Consider the following 19,482-nt stretch of genomic DNA (forward strand, 5'->3'; position numbering starts at 1 on the left):
TTCTAATGTCTAGAAAATCACTAACTTCTCTGTGGAAATGAGGTGGTGCACCGTCATGCTGAATAAGATGAACAAGTGCCCTTTTACTTTACCAGATCATTTCCACGGAAAAGTTCGGAATTTTCTAGACAATTGCTTTCAACTTCGCTGGATTTACCATTCAGGGCCAATTGCATGGCCACCTCGCTCACCCATCGATTGATTTCTTCCTGTGGAGTTTCATTAAGGATGAAGTTCATACTCCGCCTCTACCAGACAATCTTAATGACCTCCGAAATGGGATCATATTTGGATCGTAGCGGTTGCACAAGTTACGACTGATATGCTGGTACGAGTGTGGCAAGAAATTTATTATCGGTGGGATGTATGTCGCATTACCAACGGCTGTCACATCCAACCAAAATAACACACACACCTTAAACTTGAAATGTTTTGTAACAAAACGACACCTTTCTCAACTCAGTAGGATTGTTTTTATCAGAGTTTATTGACGTAATATCAACTGTTCATTCATGTTTAGAATAATAAATTATATTCTATTAAGCAAGAAGATATATTTTTCAATAATTTCATGATGAATATACTTAATTAAGATGAAATTACCCAAAGTAATTTCTATAAATATTTATGTGCTTTCAAAGTTGTAAAGTCCTTTTATAATCACCTTGTATATTCTAATTTTACTTCATCTCAATTCTAATATTTTTATGCAAATTGTTTCTGATTTTTTCACTTATGGTTGTGAGCAGATAAATCCAGGCTTTTGCGTGAGGTATAGAATCAATCATGATGAGAGATGAGTGTATTAGGTGGGCTCCGAATCACCGGAAGTGATTTCCAAACTCATCATATGGTTCAACGGAAACCGAGGGCTTCCAACTCATCAGAGCGTGAAATTTTATTGTTCCATTTTCAATGTGAAGTCTACAGTTTGTTGATAAAATCATGATCATCAATTTATCAGCTCTCATCTGTCATATTGTAACTCTGGTTCTCCTGTGACTCATATTTTCATCGATTTTGTTTTCAGATACAATCAGGCGATGAACCTCAGTTTGGCTGTAGACTCCAACAATGTAACAACCACCGTCGGTAACAGCACTGATTTCATAAGGTTGGTACTACTTATTACTCCACATCTATCCTTCATGAACATTTTATTCTCTTAAGGTACGTACAGATCTACGCGCCGCGAACATGAGCAATTCACTTTTAATCAGCTGACTATATCTGTATTTTTACAGAAACGGTAAGATACAGATATAGTCAGCTGATTAAAAGTGAATTGCTCATGTTCGCGGCGCGTATATCTCTACGCACCTTCATATAAAAAGCTCAAAGCTAAAGCTTACAATAGCGCTCAAAAATCAATTTCTTTGTTCAACAGAATTTAGGATGTTTCAAAATTGAAGACCATTCCAGAACTAGTTCTGTTTAAAAATTGAAGGGAAAAGATGTCGCAATTATTTGATTATGTGGTACTTATGGTATTTTACCTCCATGTACTTTCAAGAGCGTACTTCGAGTCGTACTAAAGAGTTCGACAATATCAAAGTTTAGAACCTTCCTAATATTGTCAATAGAAACTTTGTTTCCTACCAGTTTACTGTACTATCCTACTGTACTTGCAACACACCCTTGCCTGAAAACCGTACCTTGAAATAAAATATTATCTTTTTAGGATATTAAAACAAGTAAAACGTTAAATAATCAAAAAATAAATTAAATATAATAAACAACAAACCGAAAAATCCCAAGTAAGGGAATTTAAAAATTGAGCTGCACATATTAGTGTTGTATTTATGGAATAGAATTCTAGTATTCTTTTAAATTGATAAAATAATAGAATAAAGCTGCGTTTACACCAAAGTTATTAACAAAATGTTGATAACTTAATCCTTATAGATTCTATTAGATTGAACATAACTTATCATACACATGATGAACATAAGTGTTTGTAAAGTTCCTGAAATCTAATAGAATCTAAAGAATCTAATAGAATCTATAAGGATTGAGTTATCAACATTTTGTTAATAACTTTGGTGTAAACGCAGCTTAAGAATACAAAGTGTAAAGGTATCAAATTTGGGTAGATAAAAAGCCCTAACAGAAATAATAATAGGTCTAAAAATAAAGTAATTGGCTAATATCGCCAAGCAGATAATAATCAAGATAAGATAGCATCAGCTTGTTCTGGCTAAATGGTACAAGAACTTAAAAAGGATTTGAAGAAAGTTTACTACTCATAAATATATTATTTATAAAATATTTGAAGATTGAGGTTAGTAGATGTATTCACAGATCGGTGACCTAGAGATCGATCAAACCGAAGAACGTAGAATCTGACCAAAACCCCTTGGCAGAGCTTTATTGCAATCAGACGGTGTGCAATGTGAGAAAACACCCGTCCACGTGGCTAATTATTAGTTAGCATGGAATTAATATTAATATATATAATATTAACTAGCATGCAAAGAGCATAAATAAAAAACCAAATAAAAATAATTTAATGTATTCAGGAAATAAGAGTTACCAGGCGCATGAATACCTAATAAAATTTGCATGCACCAATAGTAAAACGGCAGTTAATAGGCGGCAACTGTAGGCCGATTCAAAAATATTTATATATATTTATATAATTGTAGTAGATTTCGTGTAAAAATTTGTGTAATCTATGTTATCAATATGGCTCGAATGCAAAGAAATTATTAATCATATAATCTAAGCAATATTTTGGCATTTTTTGTAAGATCTATTTGAATTTAATGGCGGAGGATTGAGATATTTAAATTTTATGCTAATTTGAAAGTCGGAAAGAGAATCTGTAAAACTTGAGAAGGAAGAACCAGCACTCGCCAGCCAGATGCCACCATAAGAGGACCCCAAATATTTTAGAGCGAAGTACCTTATTAATAATTTTGTAAAAATTAAAGTTAAAGTAAATTATTAAATTTCTTAAAAGACTTCGTGATGCTATTGTGAAGCAGAAGTCATTTTTCATTTTTATTAAATTTATAACCCCTGGAGGAGACGATTCCAGCTACCATATTCCCGGACCGCATGGAGTTGGATCGACATCGGCGGCTTACAAGAAGATTTTCGACACGTGAGTGATTTAATTTGAATTTAGTGATGGGCGCCCTAGTGCTTCGAAATAATCTGATGATCAAAGCTAGCTCGCCGAAAGGGTTATTATAAATTAAGAAATTAATAAGATTAATACTTGCGCAAGTAAAAATTAGTATTAAAGGTATCTAATTGAAAGAAAAATATATAGATCAATATTTTAGAAATTTCTGTTTAATCAAAGAAGTACGAAATCTAGGCTATTAAAACATATGCATACAATATTTAATTTTTTGCAATACAATTTGCGATAATTTATCATAGTTCTAATTCACTAGATGAATGGCTCTACCTATTCCGTCAGGTGCCGAATCTTGCACCCTGAGATAAAAATATATATTCGATACAAATAAATCTACTAAATACTAGAGATTTTAATATATAGATATATTTGGATTATTAGTGGCTAATTTATCAAGCTGATCTTAGAGCACATATTTATGATTGAATTATCCAAGCCGACAAGTATTAGCAAGTACATGTCACAGCTACATGCCAAAGATTGCATATGATTTCAAGATAAAGGCACATGGTAATGATTCGTGCCATAAATCTAGAATATAAAGTTAGCCTGTGATATTTTTATTGATTTCAAATATTGTTCTATTTTTATATTATATTTTTTATCGCTCTATATATATTTTTTGCCTCGACTGATCTTTGCATTATTTGTACAATATATGTGTAAAATTTTCATGGTGTGCAATTTATTTTATATTCCTCATCTCTCTAGTATAAGTATCATTTATATATATATATTTATTATTATTGAATTACAAGAGTTATTGGAGAAGCCCATATCTAGGCCTATCAAGATTTTTTAAGACTGAATACTATTAGAAAACCACGCCCTATTATATTAAATCTCATGCTTTACCGACTGATGCCAAGCAGGAGGCTAATCGTTATTTTATATAAAGAATAACGTGACATAAATACATGTCGTGCCAACGTGGGACTGATGATGAGAGCCAAGCTCATTGAATAATTACTTGAAATTAGGTCAATAACCATAGTGAAAATTATAGATAACTTATACGAGTTGTGAGGAAAACTGGCGAAGGAATATTTGTATTACTTTTTGGGGAACAAGAGCTTTAAATAGAGAGTAATTATATGTTTTAAAGAAAATTTTATATTATTAGTACTGTGAAAAATTACATGTTTATAGAGAGAGATTATATTTTATAAGCCTAAACTGCTATTACTTTCTAGTCAAAAATATATTAGGTGTTTAAGCCGGTTGGAAAATAAGTCGCAGCCTGTAAACTAGCCAAGAATAAATCAACAAAACATTGAGGGCGCTAGAGCATTGTAAAAAACTTAAGTATAAATACCTGGTTGTAAGAGTATCCAAACACATTACACATCACTGTTCACTGTAAGTCCCGGTTGTGTCTCTTTTTTAAGCATTTTCGCTTATCATTTTTATCACTGTTTAATTAGCATTTATCATATTTGACATAATGAATCACACTCCCGCAAACTCTGAAGTTTCATATATGTACGGCGGTTGCACAGATCCCACTTTGTCGACTCCGAGCACATCAAACCCCACCACGGTAGATGCCAATACGCCACGAGAAAGGGAACCAGGAAGCGTCGGGTCGATAATTTTCGATCCACCAGGTCTGCAACCTCTATCCTCCACTCGAATCGACGCCGCTGACACACCATTGAATCAACGGATAGTAGAGATCAATTTTGAAGGGGGCGAGGAGCAGTCTGCAGAACCCGCATCGCCGGAGGCCGAGTCACACCTGGGCAAACAGAGTATGTTTTCAACCACAGAACTAGATCCGCTTCAAAAGGTAATAATGGAACAAACGAGTAGCACTTTCAACATTATGTTACAAAAAACAATGGATAGTATGATGCAGGAAATTAAAAAGGAGATTGCTACAGTAAAAGAGGAAAATAAACAGACAGTGGAACAGGGCATGAAAGAGACCACAGGCGCTATAAAATCAGTAGAACAACGGTTGGATAATATTGAAACTAAAGTAGAGAGTCATAGGGAAGAGTTAAAAGCAATGATAACCCTACAAAAAGAAAGTCAAGATAAAGTTACGGCAGGATTATCGGAAAGGTTAGATACGGTTACATGTGAACTCAATGAAAGGATAGACAACTTAAATACACAAATCACTACACCTATTCAGGATATAACAAATAACATTAAGGCCGATTGCCACCAAGAAATCCACAAACAGATTACCGTTGCCAATCAAAACTTAACAACTACAGTTGACAAAAATATTAACAATATTAAAGAAATACAAAACAAACAGATTAATATGTCCACAAAAATGAACCAACTGCAAGGTAGCATCAATCAAAACACTGAAACCTGTAAAGCTTTAAATGGAACTCTACTAATTCAGAAATCCACTCTGACTCAACTAAATCAAGAAATAAACGCAAATAAAATTACACATATAGTCAATGGCAGATAACACAGGAAAAAATAATAGCATTGGAAAATCATATTCAACAACAACCTCAAGGAATTCAAACAGACAACCTCAACGTACATAGTATATTACAAGGACTAGGAAAATTTGATAACACTGATCGCCATTTGCAACCTCAACCATTCATTGATCAGATAAAATTAGTACAAACTCTTGCACCTACCTCTTGGAATTTTGGCGTCTCCGTTTGACTAATTTATTGATTGGCGAACCCCTGATGTTTTTTCGGAGTAGAGCCCATGAGTTTACATCATTGGATGAGTTTGTCGCTGTCTTCCTGGAACAGTATTGGAGCAGAAGTAAACAGTTGGACGTGCTAGCGGACATCATATCATGCGATTTCAACCCTAAATTAGACGGTGCATGTACCACTTTCGTCACTGCCCTACAGTTTAAAAATTCTCAATTGAGCGAGCCCATTAATGAATCGGCGTTAGCAAGCATTATTTTAAAGAAGCTACCGTATCAAGTTAGAATGGCACTCGCCACACAACCCATTACTGATTGTAAGCAGCTGATTAATCATTTATATGGCATACAGTCTGCAATGGCAATATCAACCCACCGCTCAGACCAGAGATACGCATCAAATCAGCATAATTCAAAATTTAATCCGCATAACAGCCAAAATTATGAACCGGTATCATATGATCGCTACCGATCTGCTCCCCAATTTGAACGCCGCTATGAGCACAGGCAAAATGGTAATTGGAATAATGAAAAATTTCAAAATCGTACAACCAACCACTATGCCCAGCAGAGCAATCGTAGGAATCACTATGATGGCCGTGATCGATTAAACTCACATAATAATAATACACAAAACAGTTACAACAGAAATTATAAACCACCACCTCAACAAGTAAGTACAAACTATACACTAGCACATGCAATAGGTTTGAATCAACAAAAAACCCGGAACCCAACACCCAACGACCCGCCACCAGATATACAGAAAACTATAGCTAATAAACCAGGACTATATGATACCCCCGATATAACAAGCACAAGCTCAAATGAAACAAACCAAGAAAAGCAGGATATTTCAACGTCATACACCACATTCAGAAGTGATTTACCGGAAATATTATTAGAAGAACAAAAGCCAATACCAGATAAACCACCACCAAAAACCAGCCGCAAGTATCAATCCCTACTAAGCATCCTGTTTCCCGACGAAGACCCATCACCGCCAGAGAACACAAACAGCCGCCAGGAGAAGACCGCCACCATGCACCCGCGCAATGAACCTACAACCGCCTATCAAGGGACACCACCGAAGCAAACCACTGACCCCATGGAAGAACGAGAGGACGGACTACCAGATAAGAGGAGCGACCACCGTAAGGCCCGGAGACGGAGGCGCCCGAGGACACCCGACCGGCATCAGGACGAGGAGGACGGACTACATGACCGAAGGTACAAGATGCATCCCAAGGCCCGGAGGCGAAGGAAACGGAGGAACCGCGCGCGCCGATGGAGGCCGCATGCACGCTTCAAGAGGCCAAGGAGGATACCGGATCGTCACCAGGAGGAAGGGACCGAAGTCATGCATCCGCGGCACATTCGCTTCAAGAGGGCAAATCAGCGATGTGACCGGCAAAATGGATCGAATGCATGGATTAAAACTGGAGCTACTGATAGGACTACTATGGATTCGTGCATGGGTAACAACGAAATGGAATACTTATGGAGATCAATAAAGAACAGACGGTGGCTGATAAGAGTGGAAGAAATAAGGAATTATATTAATAAAATGGAAGTACCGGGCTATTATATGTGGAAAGATTGTATTATTAAAGAACTAATTAGTGTTTTGATTTATTGTATTGTGTGGATTACCATGGCTGTGATATTAATAAAAGACTGTGTTGTGGATAGGACGAAAAATATTGTATTGTTGTTGTTAAATGATTTATTATTGATAATTGGAAATTTAATATTATAAAAATGTTTATTGTTGTGGGCATAATGATTTATAACAAACCGAAATCAAGAATATTAAATGAGCATGAAAAGGAGGATGCATTAAGACTACAGGATAATTGGAAAAGAATGGATTAAAAGAAACTACCATAAATGAAGCTTGGAATTGTTTAAAAGATATACCAGATACCAGGGCTTTAAATTTATGATGAAAATAATTATCAATTAGGACAGCCTCAACAAACAACTGGATAGCAGATAACCCAACCAGCCTACAGCAGTATAGCTACAAGCAGAAAGCCAAGATACGGGAAACCACAAATTTTACATGAAATATCACGAATTTGAAATAAATATGATAAGAAGTCAAAGGAAAACAACACTATCAAGCCAATTACTAACCTTCCTTAATAAATTTAAAATTGGTATAGGACCTCGTGGCAACAATCCAATGTTTTAATTCCTTCCAGCCGTCAGAAGCCTGCAATAAGAAAAGAACAATTTTTAAATATGTAATTAAATTATATACATCAGATAAAAAGGACACAAGCGGGGATAATAAAATTAAAATTTGTTAATTACCTTTTTAAGAGAAAAAATCGAGCAGTTAGGTTAGTTATGAAAGTCGATAGCAAATTCTGATGTAACATGAAACACTATGAATTGTAGAACAGCGAACAGCTGACCAAAGCCACCCAAATCAAATGAATGTAATATCTGTTGAACATATGTTTATAAAAAGAAGTACTGTACCCAAAGAGTTATTTATTATTGTTATTTATTATATTTATTAATGTCGATATTTATTTATATGTTTTTATATTTATTACTTTTAATTATGCCACGTTTGTTACCTGAAAAGATTTAAAGTGAATACCAATTACCAAAACCAAAGAGCCATTAGCAAAAGAAAGTATTGTACCTGATGTATAGAAAATTATTTATATTAAGACCTAAGAAATACTATAAGATATAAGCCCAGAAGTTTATGAATCGAAATTATTGTCTAAAAGGAATCATTTATGAGAATTATGAAATGTGTGTAGTTAAGTTGGCAGCCCTGCAAGCGGCGAATTCAAAAATTACTGTGTTGTAAATGGTGTCAGGAGGAGTGCGTTTAGAAGTTTATATTATGATATTTTTATGTGTGTTGAGGAGGAGAATTTGTTATTGTTTTTGATAAAGGTATAAAGGAGATGCAGCAAATATGACTGCGAAATGTGATAGAAGTAGGAGAGTATAATTTATAAATAAAGTATAGTGTATATCAATGTATTTGAAGGGTGGGTTTTCATTAAAAACATTGTGATTCTCAAATATTTTGAATTCAAACCCAGGGGCGTGTGTAAAGGTATCAAATTTGGGTAGATAAAAGCCCTAACAGAAATAATAATAGGTCTAAAAATAAAGTAATTGGCTAATATCGCCAAGCAGATAATAATCAAGATAAGATAGCATCAGCTTGTTCTGGCTAAATGGTACAAGAACTTAAAAAGGATTTGAAGAAAGTTTACTACTCATAAATATATTATTTATAAAATATTTGAAGATTGAGGTTATGTAGATGTATTCACAGATCGGTGACCTAGAGATCGATCAAACCGAAGAACGTAGAATCTGACCAAAACCCCTTGGCAGAGCTTTATTGCAATCAGACGGTGTGCAATGTGAAAAACACCCGTCCACGTGGCTAATTATTAGTTAGCATGGAATTAATATTAATATATATAATATTAACTAGCATGCAAAGAGCATAAATAAAAAACCAAATAAAAATAATTTAATGTATTCAGGAAATAAGAGTTACCAGGCGCATGAATACCTAATAAAATTTGCATGCACCAATAGTAAAACGGCAGTTAATAGGCGGCAACTGTAGGCCGATTCAAAAATATTTATATATATTTATATAATTGTAGTAGATTTCGTGTAAAAATTTGTGTAATCTATGTTATCAATATGGCTCGAATGCAAAGAATTATTAATCATATAATCTAAGCAATATTTTGGCATTCTTTGTAAGATCTATTTGAATTTAATGGCGGAGGATTGAGATATTTAAATTTTATGCTAATTTGAAAGTCGGAAAGAGAATCTGTAAAACTTGAGAAGGAAGAACCAGCACTCGCCAGCCAGATGCCACCATAAGAGGACCCCAAATATTTTAGAGCGAAGTACCTTATTAATAATTTTGTAAAATTTAAAGTTAAAGTAAATTATTAAATTTCTTAAAAGACTTCGTGATGCTATTGTGAAGCAGAAGTCATTTTTCATTTTTATTAAATTTATAAACCCTGGAGGAGACGATTCCGGCTACCATATTCCCGGACCGCATGGAGTTGGATCGACATCGGCGGCTTACAAGAAGATTTTCGACACGTGAGTGATTTAATTTGAATTTAGTGATGGGCGCCCTAGTGCTTCGAAATAATCTGATGATCAAAGCTAGCTCGCCGAAAGGGTTATTATAAATTAGAAATTAATAAGATTAATACTTGCGCAAGTAAAAATTAGTATTAAAGGTATCTAATTGAAAGAAAAATATATAGATCAATATTTTAGAAATTTCTGTTTAATCAAAGAAGTACGAAATCTAGGCTATTAAAACATATGCATACAATATTTAATTTTTTGCAATACAATTTGCGATAATTTATCATAGTTCTAATTCACTAGATGAATGGCTCTACCTATTCCGTCAGGTGCCGAATCTTGCACCCTGAGATAAAAATATATATTCGATACAAATAAATCTACTAAATACTAGAGATTTTAATATATAGATATATTTGGATTATTAGTGGCTAATTTATCAAGCTGATCTTAGAGCACATATTTATGATTGAATTATCCAAGCCGACAAGTATTAGCAAGTACATGTCACAGCTACATGCCAAAGATTGCATATGATTTCAAGATAAAGGCACATGGTAATGATTCGTGCCATAAATCTAGAATATAAAGTTAGCCTGTGATATTTTTATTGATTTCAAATATTGTTCTATTTTTATATTATATTTTTTATCGCTCTATATATATTTTTTGCCTCGACTGATCTTTGCATTATTTGTACAATATATGTGTAAAATTTTCATGGTGTGCAATTTATTTTATATTCCTCATCTCTCTAGTATAAGTATCATTTATATATATATATATTTATTATTATTGAATTACAAGAGTTATTGGAGAAGCCCATATCTAGGCCTATCAAGATTTTTTAAGACTGAATACTATTAGAAAACCACGCCCTATTATATTAAATCTCATGCTTTACCGACTGATGCCAAGCAGGAGGCTAATCGTTATTTTATATAAAGAATAACGTGACAAAAGGTACTATATATAGTCCAGTCAAGGAAAGGTTATAGAGGGAAGACAATTTTTGACCTCACAGTTCTGTCAAGGGTAGTAAGAAGGTAAACATATCGAAAGTCCCCACCCCTACCCCCTGTGCTAAGGGGGTGGGGGTGGTTAAAAGGTACCATTTTTTGGTTTCTCGCATAAAACCAAACCTAAATTTCCTAAGGACTTGACTGTCATATAACAAATAAAAGCTCACATAATTTTCTACAATATTCATCATGAAACTCTCTCTATATCTCCTCTAGTTTTCGAGATATCCGCTCTTGAAGGTGTGACATTTTTGAAAAAACACGTTTTCCACCAATTTTTTTCTATTTTAGTTCTTACAACTCTTTAAAAATCGATGGGAAAAATCCATGTTGATTATGAGCTCATAGAACATTGAATTCTCTTAAATTTTGTATAAATTCACACTTTTACGAATTTCCCTACACCTTCTGCAGCCATTTTAGTGTTGAGTGTGAAATCTCTATTTTTGCAAGAATAGACCAATTGACAAAGGAATTTGGAGGGAATGTTTTAAACAAAATTTTTGACTTTGTAGCTTTGTTGAGACTAGTTGGGAGGAGAACATATCAAAAGTCCCCATTTCTAACTCATCTGCTAAGAGGATGAGGGTGGTTTGAAAGTTGCATTTTTCAGCATTTTGCTTACACGCTCATATCTTGAGAACAATGCGTTCAACCGACATAAATAAATGAAGCTTTCAAAAATGAAGCTTGATAAATTCTCTACACTTTTTATCAAGTGGACTTTTGTGAGATTCCCAACAGTTCCCGAGATATTCGCTATTGAAGGTGTGTAATTGCTAAAATAACAGGTTTTTATCCAATGTTTTGCTCTTTCAGGGCTTATAACTCTTCAACAATGCATCATAAAAACGTATGCTTAACGTAGGTTTGTAGAGCATTAAATTCTCTTTGAAATGATGTATTATTCCACTATTTCAAGTTTTCGTTCCATTGTTATTTCGTTTCAGCTTCAATGTAGGGGAAGGAATTTTCATTGCTGCAATGAAATGCAATCTTCTTCTTCTTCTTCTTCTTCTTCTTCTTCTTCTTCTTCTTCTTCTTCTTCTTCTTCTTCTTCTTCTTCTTCCTCCTCCTCATCCTCTCCTCTCCTCCTCCTCCTCCTCCTACTCATCCTCCTCCTCCTCCTCCTCCTCCACCTCCTCAATCCTTTTGAACTGTTGTTCTAGAATTTTACATCTTTATACAATATATTATAAACAGTTTGCACTTGTTGTTTTGGCAGCAACCTGAGCCACCCACTAGCCAGCAACCATTGCCACCACCTGCCCGGCGGCCTCGGCTGGTCCAACTTCACGCAAACATGCGCCGAGCACGCGCCCGGCCTGACCGAGGCAGCTCGAGTGCGTGCCTATGTGCTCGCCGTGCTCGCCGTGCTCTCGGCAGCCGGCAACCTGCTCACCATCGCCTCCATCCGCGGCAGTCGCCTGGCGTCGCGGCGCCGGCGCAGGCGTCGAGCATGGGTCGCCGTCTACACACTCATCCTGCACCTTGCCGTCGCCGACCTGCTTGTCACGCTGTTCTGCATCGCTGGCGAAGCGATATGGAGCTATACTGTCGCTTGGGTCGCTGGTAAGACTTATTTTATATAATATATAATTGATTGAGAAAGTTGACATTGAAAATTTGGACTATAAACATATTCTTGATTTTATCTTTTGTCTTACTGTATTCAATATCTGACTTTGCCTATTGTTCTGAGAATTTAACGGCAATAAAATCTCTAAGGTGGGCCGTCCACTAGAACCGTTTTCGTCCGAACTAGCATCAGCCGAAAACTACTGAACTTGTACGTCCGCACGATCCCCCAACAAAGAGAGGGATAGATGCTCGTCCATTGCAACAGGTTCATACGGCCGTGCACGGCTGATCAATTTTTCGATCTGAATTGAATGGGATTTTCCGGCTCTATCCGGCTGAACTAACTAAAGTGCGAGATAAATTACTTTTAACACGGCTCTCTCTCGAAGACGGAGAGGCCTGATGCTCTATCTCCACTAATCACTCCCACTACCTAGCAGCATTCTCCTTCTTTTGTGTCTGAGTGAGAGAGCTTTGTAACGTGACGTGGCAACACTTCCCTCCATCTATTGCTGGCAAAGTTCCAAGTAGTGTACTGGTCAGCAGGTATATTGGATTATGTATGTTACGGAGATGTTTTCATCACAAGAACATGAAGCAAAATGACACGGCGCATCCAATTGTGCGCAGGATGTCCGTCTGTGTCAAGCTACAAACTGTGGAGGGAGAAATGGGTTTCTCCTCTTCATGTTAAAAGTAATTTATCTCGGACTTTGTTAGTTCAGCCGGATAGAGCCGGAAAATCCCAATAGTCAAGCTGAGACAACAACTAGTATTCCTAGCCTTGAATTGTTCCACAGTCTTGTTTTTTCTATGTTGTTCTGTGTCATAAAGATGTTTTACAAACATTGTTCTACTTCAATGACGGCTGAAAACTCAACACGTCATCATACTCAATAATAATTGTGTCATAGCGTTCATCCTCAAATAACCCTCTAAAGTCATCAAATGATATCATTTCAAGTTTTTATGATAAAATACTTTTACTGTTGTTGATATTTAATCCAATATAGTTATTTGTGCAACTGGTGTGGGAAGTGACAGTTTGTTGCACCGAAAGAAACGTTTACGCCCGAGCCGTAGGCGAGGGCGGAATGGCTTCTTGAGTGCAGCAGAGGAACTTTGCGCACGTATTTCACATTTAATTTTTCCTACAGTTGCCATTGAATATGAAAAGTGGGTAATTATGGGTAAAATGATGGCTGAAATCCATCAAATGTTTGTGTGTGTATGATGCTGTTATCAATAAAACCTTAATTCATTTAAAAATTAATAATCCAATTGAAGTTGAAAATTCTCAGCCAAAGTTCTCATTTTTATTCATTCAAGAATCAGAAAAAATACAGATGGAACAAAAACTTCACATTCGAAATACACGCCAACAGCTTGTTGGCTGAACCGAAATGCAAGATGGCTGAACACAACAAGATTGCTGAACCGACAAGCGCACAACCTAGCGGGAAGAATCGTACCTAAGTTTGTTTCATCCAGCTAAAAATTACTGAAACACGATTCAGAAATTTAGACTTTTGCTCAAATTAACGATAAAAATGCTCAAAGTAAACTAAAAAATATTTATAAAAATAACATAGACAACAGAGAATATTTATTGTAGTACTGTTATGTTCTTTATTATTATTTATATGAATATCGAACGGTAATCATTTAACCTCAAAATTCGAATTTTATAATGTATATTTGCTACTTTTCTCATTTCTTGGAGTTGAAATAATAATTATCAATAGAAAAGAACTATTATTTATTATTTAATGATGAGAATTCGTAAATGATGATTATTTAATTATGATTTACATGAACATTATTCTTGTTTTGGATTTCTCGATTGGGATTTTATCATAAATGGAGGGTAGCCATTTTGAAATGATTCTTATCTAAATCTAACCACAGTCATTTTTACCAACTTAATTTTTGTTTTCGTGCACTAATCCTCCATATAACCCACCAACTATTTTGTGTTGTCATGTTGCAAATCTGGAGTGCAGAAAAATTTTTTCCCTCACTAGAGCGGAAAAGTGAATCTTTGCGGTCTGTAATCAGTGCAGGAATCGTCACTTTTCAAGGTAACTGTAGGAAAAATAAATATTTGATAATGATTTTTGTATGAATATATGAATGAATTAATAAGTATCTGTGAATTTGAACAGTTATTTTAATTGAATGAAAAATACTAAGAAATTGTCAAAAACCACAAATCTATGGTTTTTGACAATTTCTTAGGGCCGTTTGCACAGTCAAAGCTTAAACTGAATTTAATCAGCTGGTGGTTTAAACTCAAAATAAATCATATTATAACAAAAGAGACTTGATACGGATCTAATCCAGTTTGAAATGAAATTTAGTTTAAACTGTCACTGTGCAAACGGCCCTTAGTCTTTTTCATTCAATATGAATAATTACCACAATATCAACTTCTCAACTACACAAAAAGTTATTTTGATGTGTTAGGGAACTAGCTTGTCACTTCACTTTCTGGCAACCAGCTAACTACTGAACTGGACTGACGAAAACGGTTCCAATGGACGACCGAGTCCAATACCCGTCCGAGTATTCGGCCGAGTTGACGGCTGACAGATTCGACCGATCCAACAGCGGAACGGATCGGATGAATACGGTTCCAGTGGACGGTTACCCACTTGGACGGCTTGCCACTAGCGACACAACACACACATGTTCATCTTGCACACACACATATGTTCATGTGTGTTTCGACATCAGAGAGAGGCTATCAACAAAAAACAGCTGTTTGAAGTAGCTTCGAACATAGCATGAACAATAACCAATAACAATAAAAAAGACACTGAAAAATTATAATTATTCATAAACATATAATACGGCCACCCTGTCTTTCGGAGGAGACGATAAAGGTAGGCGCACACAGATCGTCATCAGACGGATGGCACGCATCGGACGGATCGGACGATTAGATTTGATGCATTGTTTTCAATTGGAGTGCGCATGACTATACGATGCGGATAGGTATGCGCACTCCAATTGAAAACAATGCATCAAATATAATCGTCCGATCCGGACAAGCACAAGCTTAGGCACAAGCCTAAGAGCTTATGTGGGCATCATCACACTCAGTATTATTCCTTTCCTTCTTCCTTCGTCCTGGTACTCCCAGAGGAAGGAGTTTATTACAGAAAATATAGCAAACAGAAATGGAAAATATACTTATGAAAAGAAATCTTACAAACAAAAAATGAAGAATAATGAACAATTATAAAAATAATTTTTGAAATTTTACACTGAAAAGGATTTTTCTTATCATCTGTCATTCTTGCTTAATTGTTCATTATTCTTCATTTTTTGTTTGTAAGATTTCTTTTCATAAGTATTTTTCCATTTATGTTTGTTATTATAACCAGACGAAATATAAATTCTCCAAAACTTTCTAAAGAAGGTTTGACTGGAGGAGTCAAGTTTTACTTTAATAATAAATAATAATAAATGTTTATTTCCCAAAAAACTAAAACTACAACATCAATTACAAAAATATTAGATAAATTACAATATTACATACAATAGTTAGTTACAACAGATTCTTATAATGTGTTCTCTACTTGTTTAGTTTTTCTGTGTGGAAATTGACCTACTCCACTATGGCGTACCATGTTCTAGAGTAGGTTTTGTTAGTTTTTTTGTGTGTATTATCAATTAGTTAGTGTTTAGTAAGTCATTAGGTGGTTATCATATTTTACATTATATTTTTATATGAAAAAACATATTATTATGATTATTAATGATAATAATTTAACCTCAAATAGAGTAGTGGAGAAAAAATAAACAACATAAAATCGAAGATACAAAAACCTAACTTTGATCAATTCAGTTCGATGTCTTTCGCTGTGATGACACAACAATGTATGACGACATGTGTGTACACACATGTTCAACACACTTGTCCTGTCGTTAATGGCAACCCTGATAAGAATCAGGGAGAAGTAACCTTGAATATTAAGTTAGCTGTGGCTGACCTGCTCGTCACTCTCTTCTGTATTGCTGCTGGCGAAGCGATATGCAGCTATACAACTCATTATCTTTATAAAATATTTGAGAATGCCTCAGATCTGCAATATATCGGATCTGCGAGTGCCTTTTCCAAACAAATTGAAATAACTATAGTAAGGTCCACGTTATAATGGCAGTGGATAAAGATAGAAGAACAGCGTTGCCGATTCTCTGCCTTAATCAATTATATTTCTACACTGTCAAAAACAGATTTGGCATCGTTGCGGAGCTAGAAAAGGATAGTACTACCTGCTTTGTCGAATGATAGAGAAGGATAGCAGCATCAAAGTTTATCAAATACTGTCATTATAACGTGGACCTCACTATAGGACGTTGCGCCTTTTAGTTTGTACATTCTCACGGGAATGCCTCAATACTGCGAAGATCTCGTTAAACTGTCGGTCCCGGCTGAAGTATGACAGTCGTAAGGCCCATTGACGGCTTAAATTATATATTCAGGCGGAGGGGACCTTCCCGCAAGGGACTCCCCACCAACAAAAGCTATACGAAACATTACTTTTTACTGCGAGATTTCATTTTGTCTGGTGTGTGAACATGACCTAGAAGGTTCTGTTCAATCAGTTTTGAAAGGTAACAGAAAATTTTAGGGTGGTAGGTTGAAGTTTTTAAATGACAATATAATAATGATATTTGGGATGTGTTGATAATTTTAGATAATAACCACAGAGAAGAAAGATTCTCTACTTTGTAGTAGATTCTCTAAAGTAGAAGATTCCTTCTTCTAGAGAAAGAGAGAGAAAATGTTCAGTTGGCCCTTCAGAGGCGCACTAAGAAATCTTTTGGCAATATTTTAACTCCAAGGGTGGTTTTTAAGGGTTAGTTTTTTAAGGGTTTTTAAGGTTCTTTTAGCATGTATATTCTTCTTATTCCAATATCTTAAAATTATTATAATTGAAATGTCCATACCATATGTTAATATAAAACTATAATCTAGAGAGTACCTCTTCGAACAGTTTTTCTGGTAACTAAATTAAAAATGTTGTCAGGTTGGCATTAAGTTGAGTTGATTTTGTTAGGTTGGCACCAAGTTGAAGATTGAAATTGGTTTATCCAGGACCTCCTAAAGTAATCTAGAGTAAATAAGAAGCATATGGAATTTAATGGTAAATAGAAAGAAAAAAGGAATCAGAGATTATTGAAGAAAATGGAATTTGATGTGAAAGAGAAAGAGAGAATTTATCCAATTAGCCAAAATTAGCGTTTTCTCAGCTTTTCTGCGTTTCCTCACCTTTTTCAATAATTGATGGAAATATATTTTAAAAAAATTCAGTACACAGGTTTAGCTGAGGTGGAAGAATTTTGTTCGCCAAAGATACGCCGATATAGTATCCGGTGTTTTTCGAGATCAATTTGACATAATACATTCAAATTCGGTACAGAGGTTCCGCTGAGGTCTACATGCAGGCGAGCGAAGCGAGCCCGCTGATCTCATTTTTGGACAATCCGGTCGGGGGTCCAGAATTCGGTACAGAGGTTCCGCTGAGGTCTATATGCAGGCGTGCGAAGCGAGCCCGCTGATCTCATTTTTAGACAATCCAGTTGGGGGTCCAGAATTCAGTACAGAGGTTCCGCTGAGGTCTGTCTACATGCAGGCGAGCGAAGCTAGCCCGCTGATCTCATTTTTGGACGATCCAGTCGGGGATCCAGGGGGCGGAGCCTTCTGGCTAGACGGATATGGCGAACGAAGCGAGCCTGACGTTTAGTTAATGAATAATTCTGAATAATACAAGCATATTGCCGCTCGCAAGCAAACACCTTACCTCTAACCTTTCTACAACCAAACTTTCAACCTTTAAATCATTTCTCCCTAATCCCTAACTCGTGTACAACGGTGTACATGACTACGCGGAACGACTTAGCCTCAACAAAAACTTGATTCCGTGAAAACCTGACATACTGAATGGCCCTACTTCCCATTTCTTCCAAGACATCTAAGAACTGTGGGAAAATATTCCCGTATCTTATTTCGTTCCACGAAAATGTCTGTCCCAACCATTTTATTGTTCCATGGAAAAGTTCAGAGAAAAAAGCTTGTCTTGAATTCTCAGTTATGTGTCACCCATTGGTCATGTTCAGCCTACTGGTGACTTGGAGCTTAGAGAGAAGTTTTCTATATTTTGAAACTACTTTATTGTTAAAAAAAACTTTGGAAGAAGTTGGTTACGCTATAAAGCGTTGGTGTACTTTCAAGTCAAGAAAAACATTTTTACAGCGTCGATGTTTTTTGAACATGGAAATGTCAAAAGTAAGATGATGATTGCAGGAGCTGTAGGTCTGTAGGATAATAATAAACATTGGTTCAAACAAGAAATCACCTGAAAGTGTATTTTGAATAGTGTGCTTCTAGTAAATAAATTTATTCCATGAAAGACATATCAAAAGTGCCTTAAAATAACTGCCAAGTCTCTTCTAATTGACCGAGCGAAGTGAGGTCAAAGATTCAAGTCGACGGTTTGGCATTTCTCCTAATGTTTATATGTTGCGCATTTACGGCGAAACGCGGTAATAGATTTTCATGAAATTTGACAGGTATGTTCCTTTTTAAATTGCGCGTCGACGTATTTACAAGGTTTTTGGAGATTTTGCATTTCAAGGATAATATAAAAGGAAAAAGGAGCCTCCTTCATACGCCAATATTAGAGTAAAAATCAGACTATAGAATTATTCATCTTAAATTAGCTGTCGAAAGATTATAAATTGCATGCCATGACGCATGCAATTCAATATCTCAATGTAACTTGATAAAAAAACCATGTAGACTATTAATTGCATGCCTCATTTAATGCAATTTTATACACTATTAAATGAACTATTGATTGCGTGCATTAACGCATGCAATTAATAACTAAAATAACATAGTATTGTCTCTCGAACTTTCTCTGCTTTGAACTCGGGCTGTCCTGTTGCCAGTATGTCTTGAAAGGAAA

At 35.5% G+C, this 19,482-nt stretch overlaps 1 protein-coding gene across 1 annotated transcript in view; it reads left to right on the forward strand.

Moving 5' to 3' along the window:
• The first annotated feature begins 1,027 nt into the window (after window positions 1–1,027).
• The window catches only part of LOC111055982 (gonadotropin-releasing hormone II receptor), a 59,895-nt gene continuing 41,440 nt past the window's right edge, over window positions 1,028–19,482 (forward strand). The window contains exons 1-2 of the mRNA XM_039430034.1: window positions 1,028–1,114; window positions 12,147–12,493. Coding sequence (XP_039285968.1) covers window positions 1,044–1,114; window positions 12,147–12,493 — 418 coding nt within the window. The 5' untranslated portion in view covers window positions 1,028–1,043. The remainder of the gene's footprint in view (window positions 1,115–12,146; window positions 12,494–19,482) is intronic.

Source organism: Nilaparvata lugens, chromosome 6, assembly GCF_014356525.2.
Source record: "Nilaparvata lugens isolate BPH chromosome 6, ASM1435652v1, whole genome shotgun sequence".
Lineage (NCBI taxonomy): Eukaryota > Metazoa > Arthropoda > Insecta > Hemiptera > Delphacidae > Nilaparvata > Nilaparvata lugens.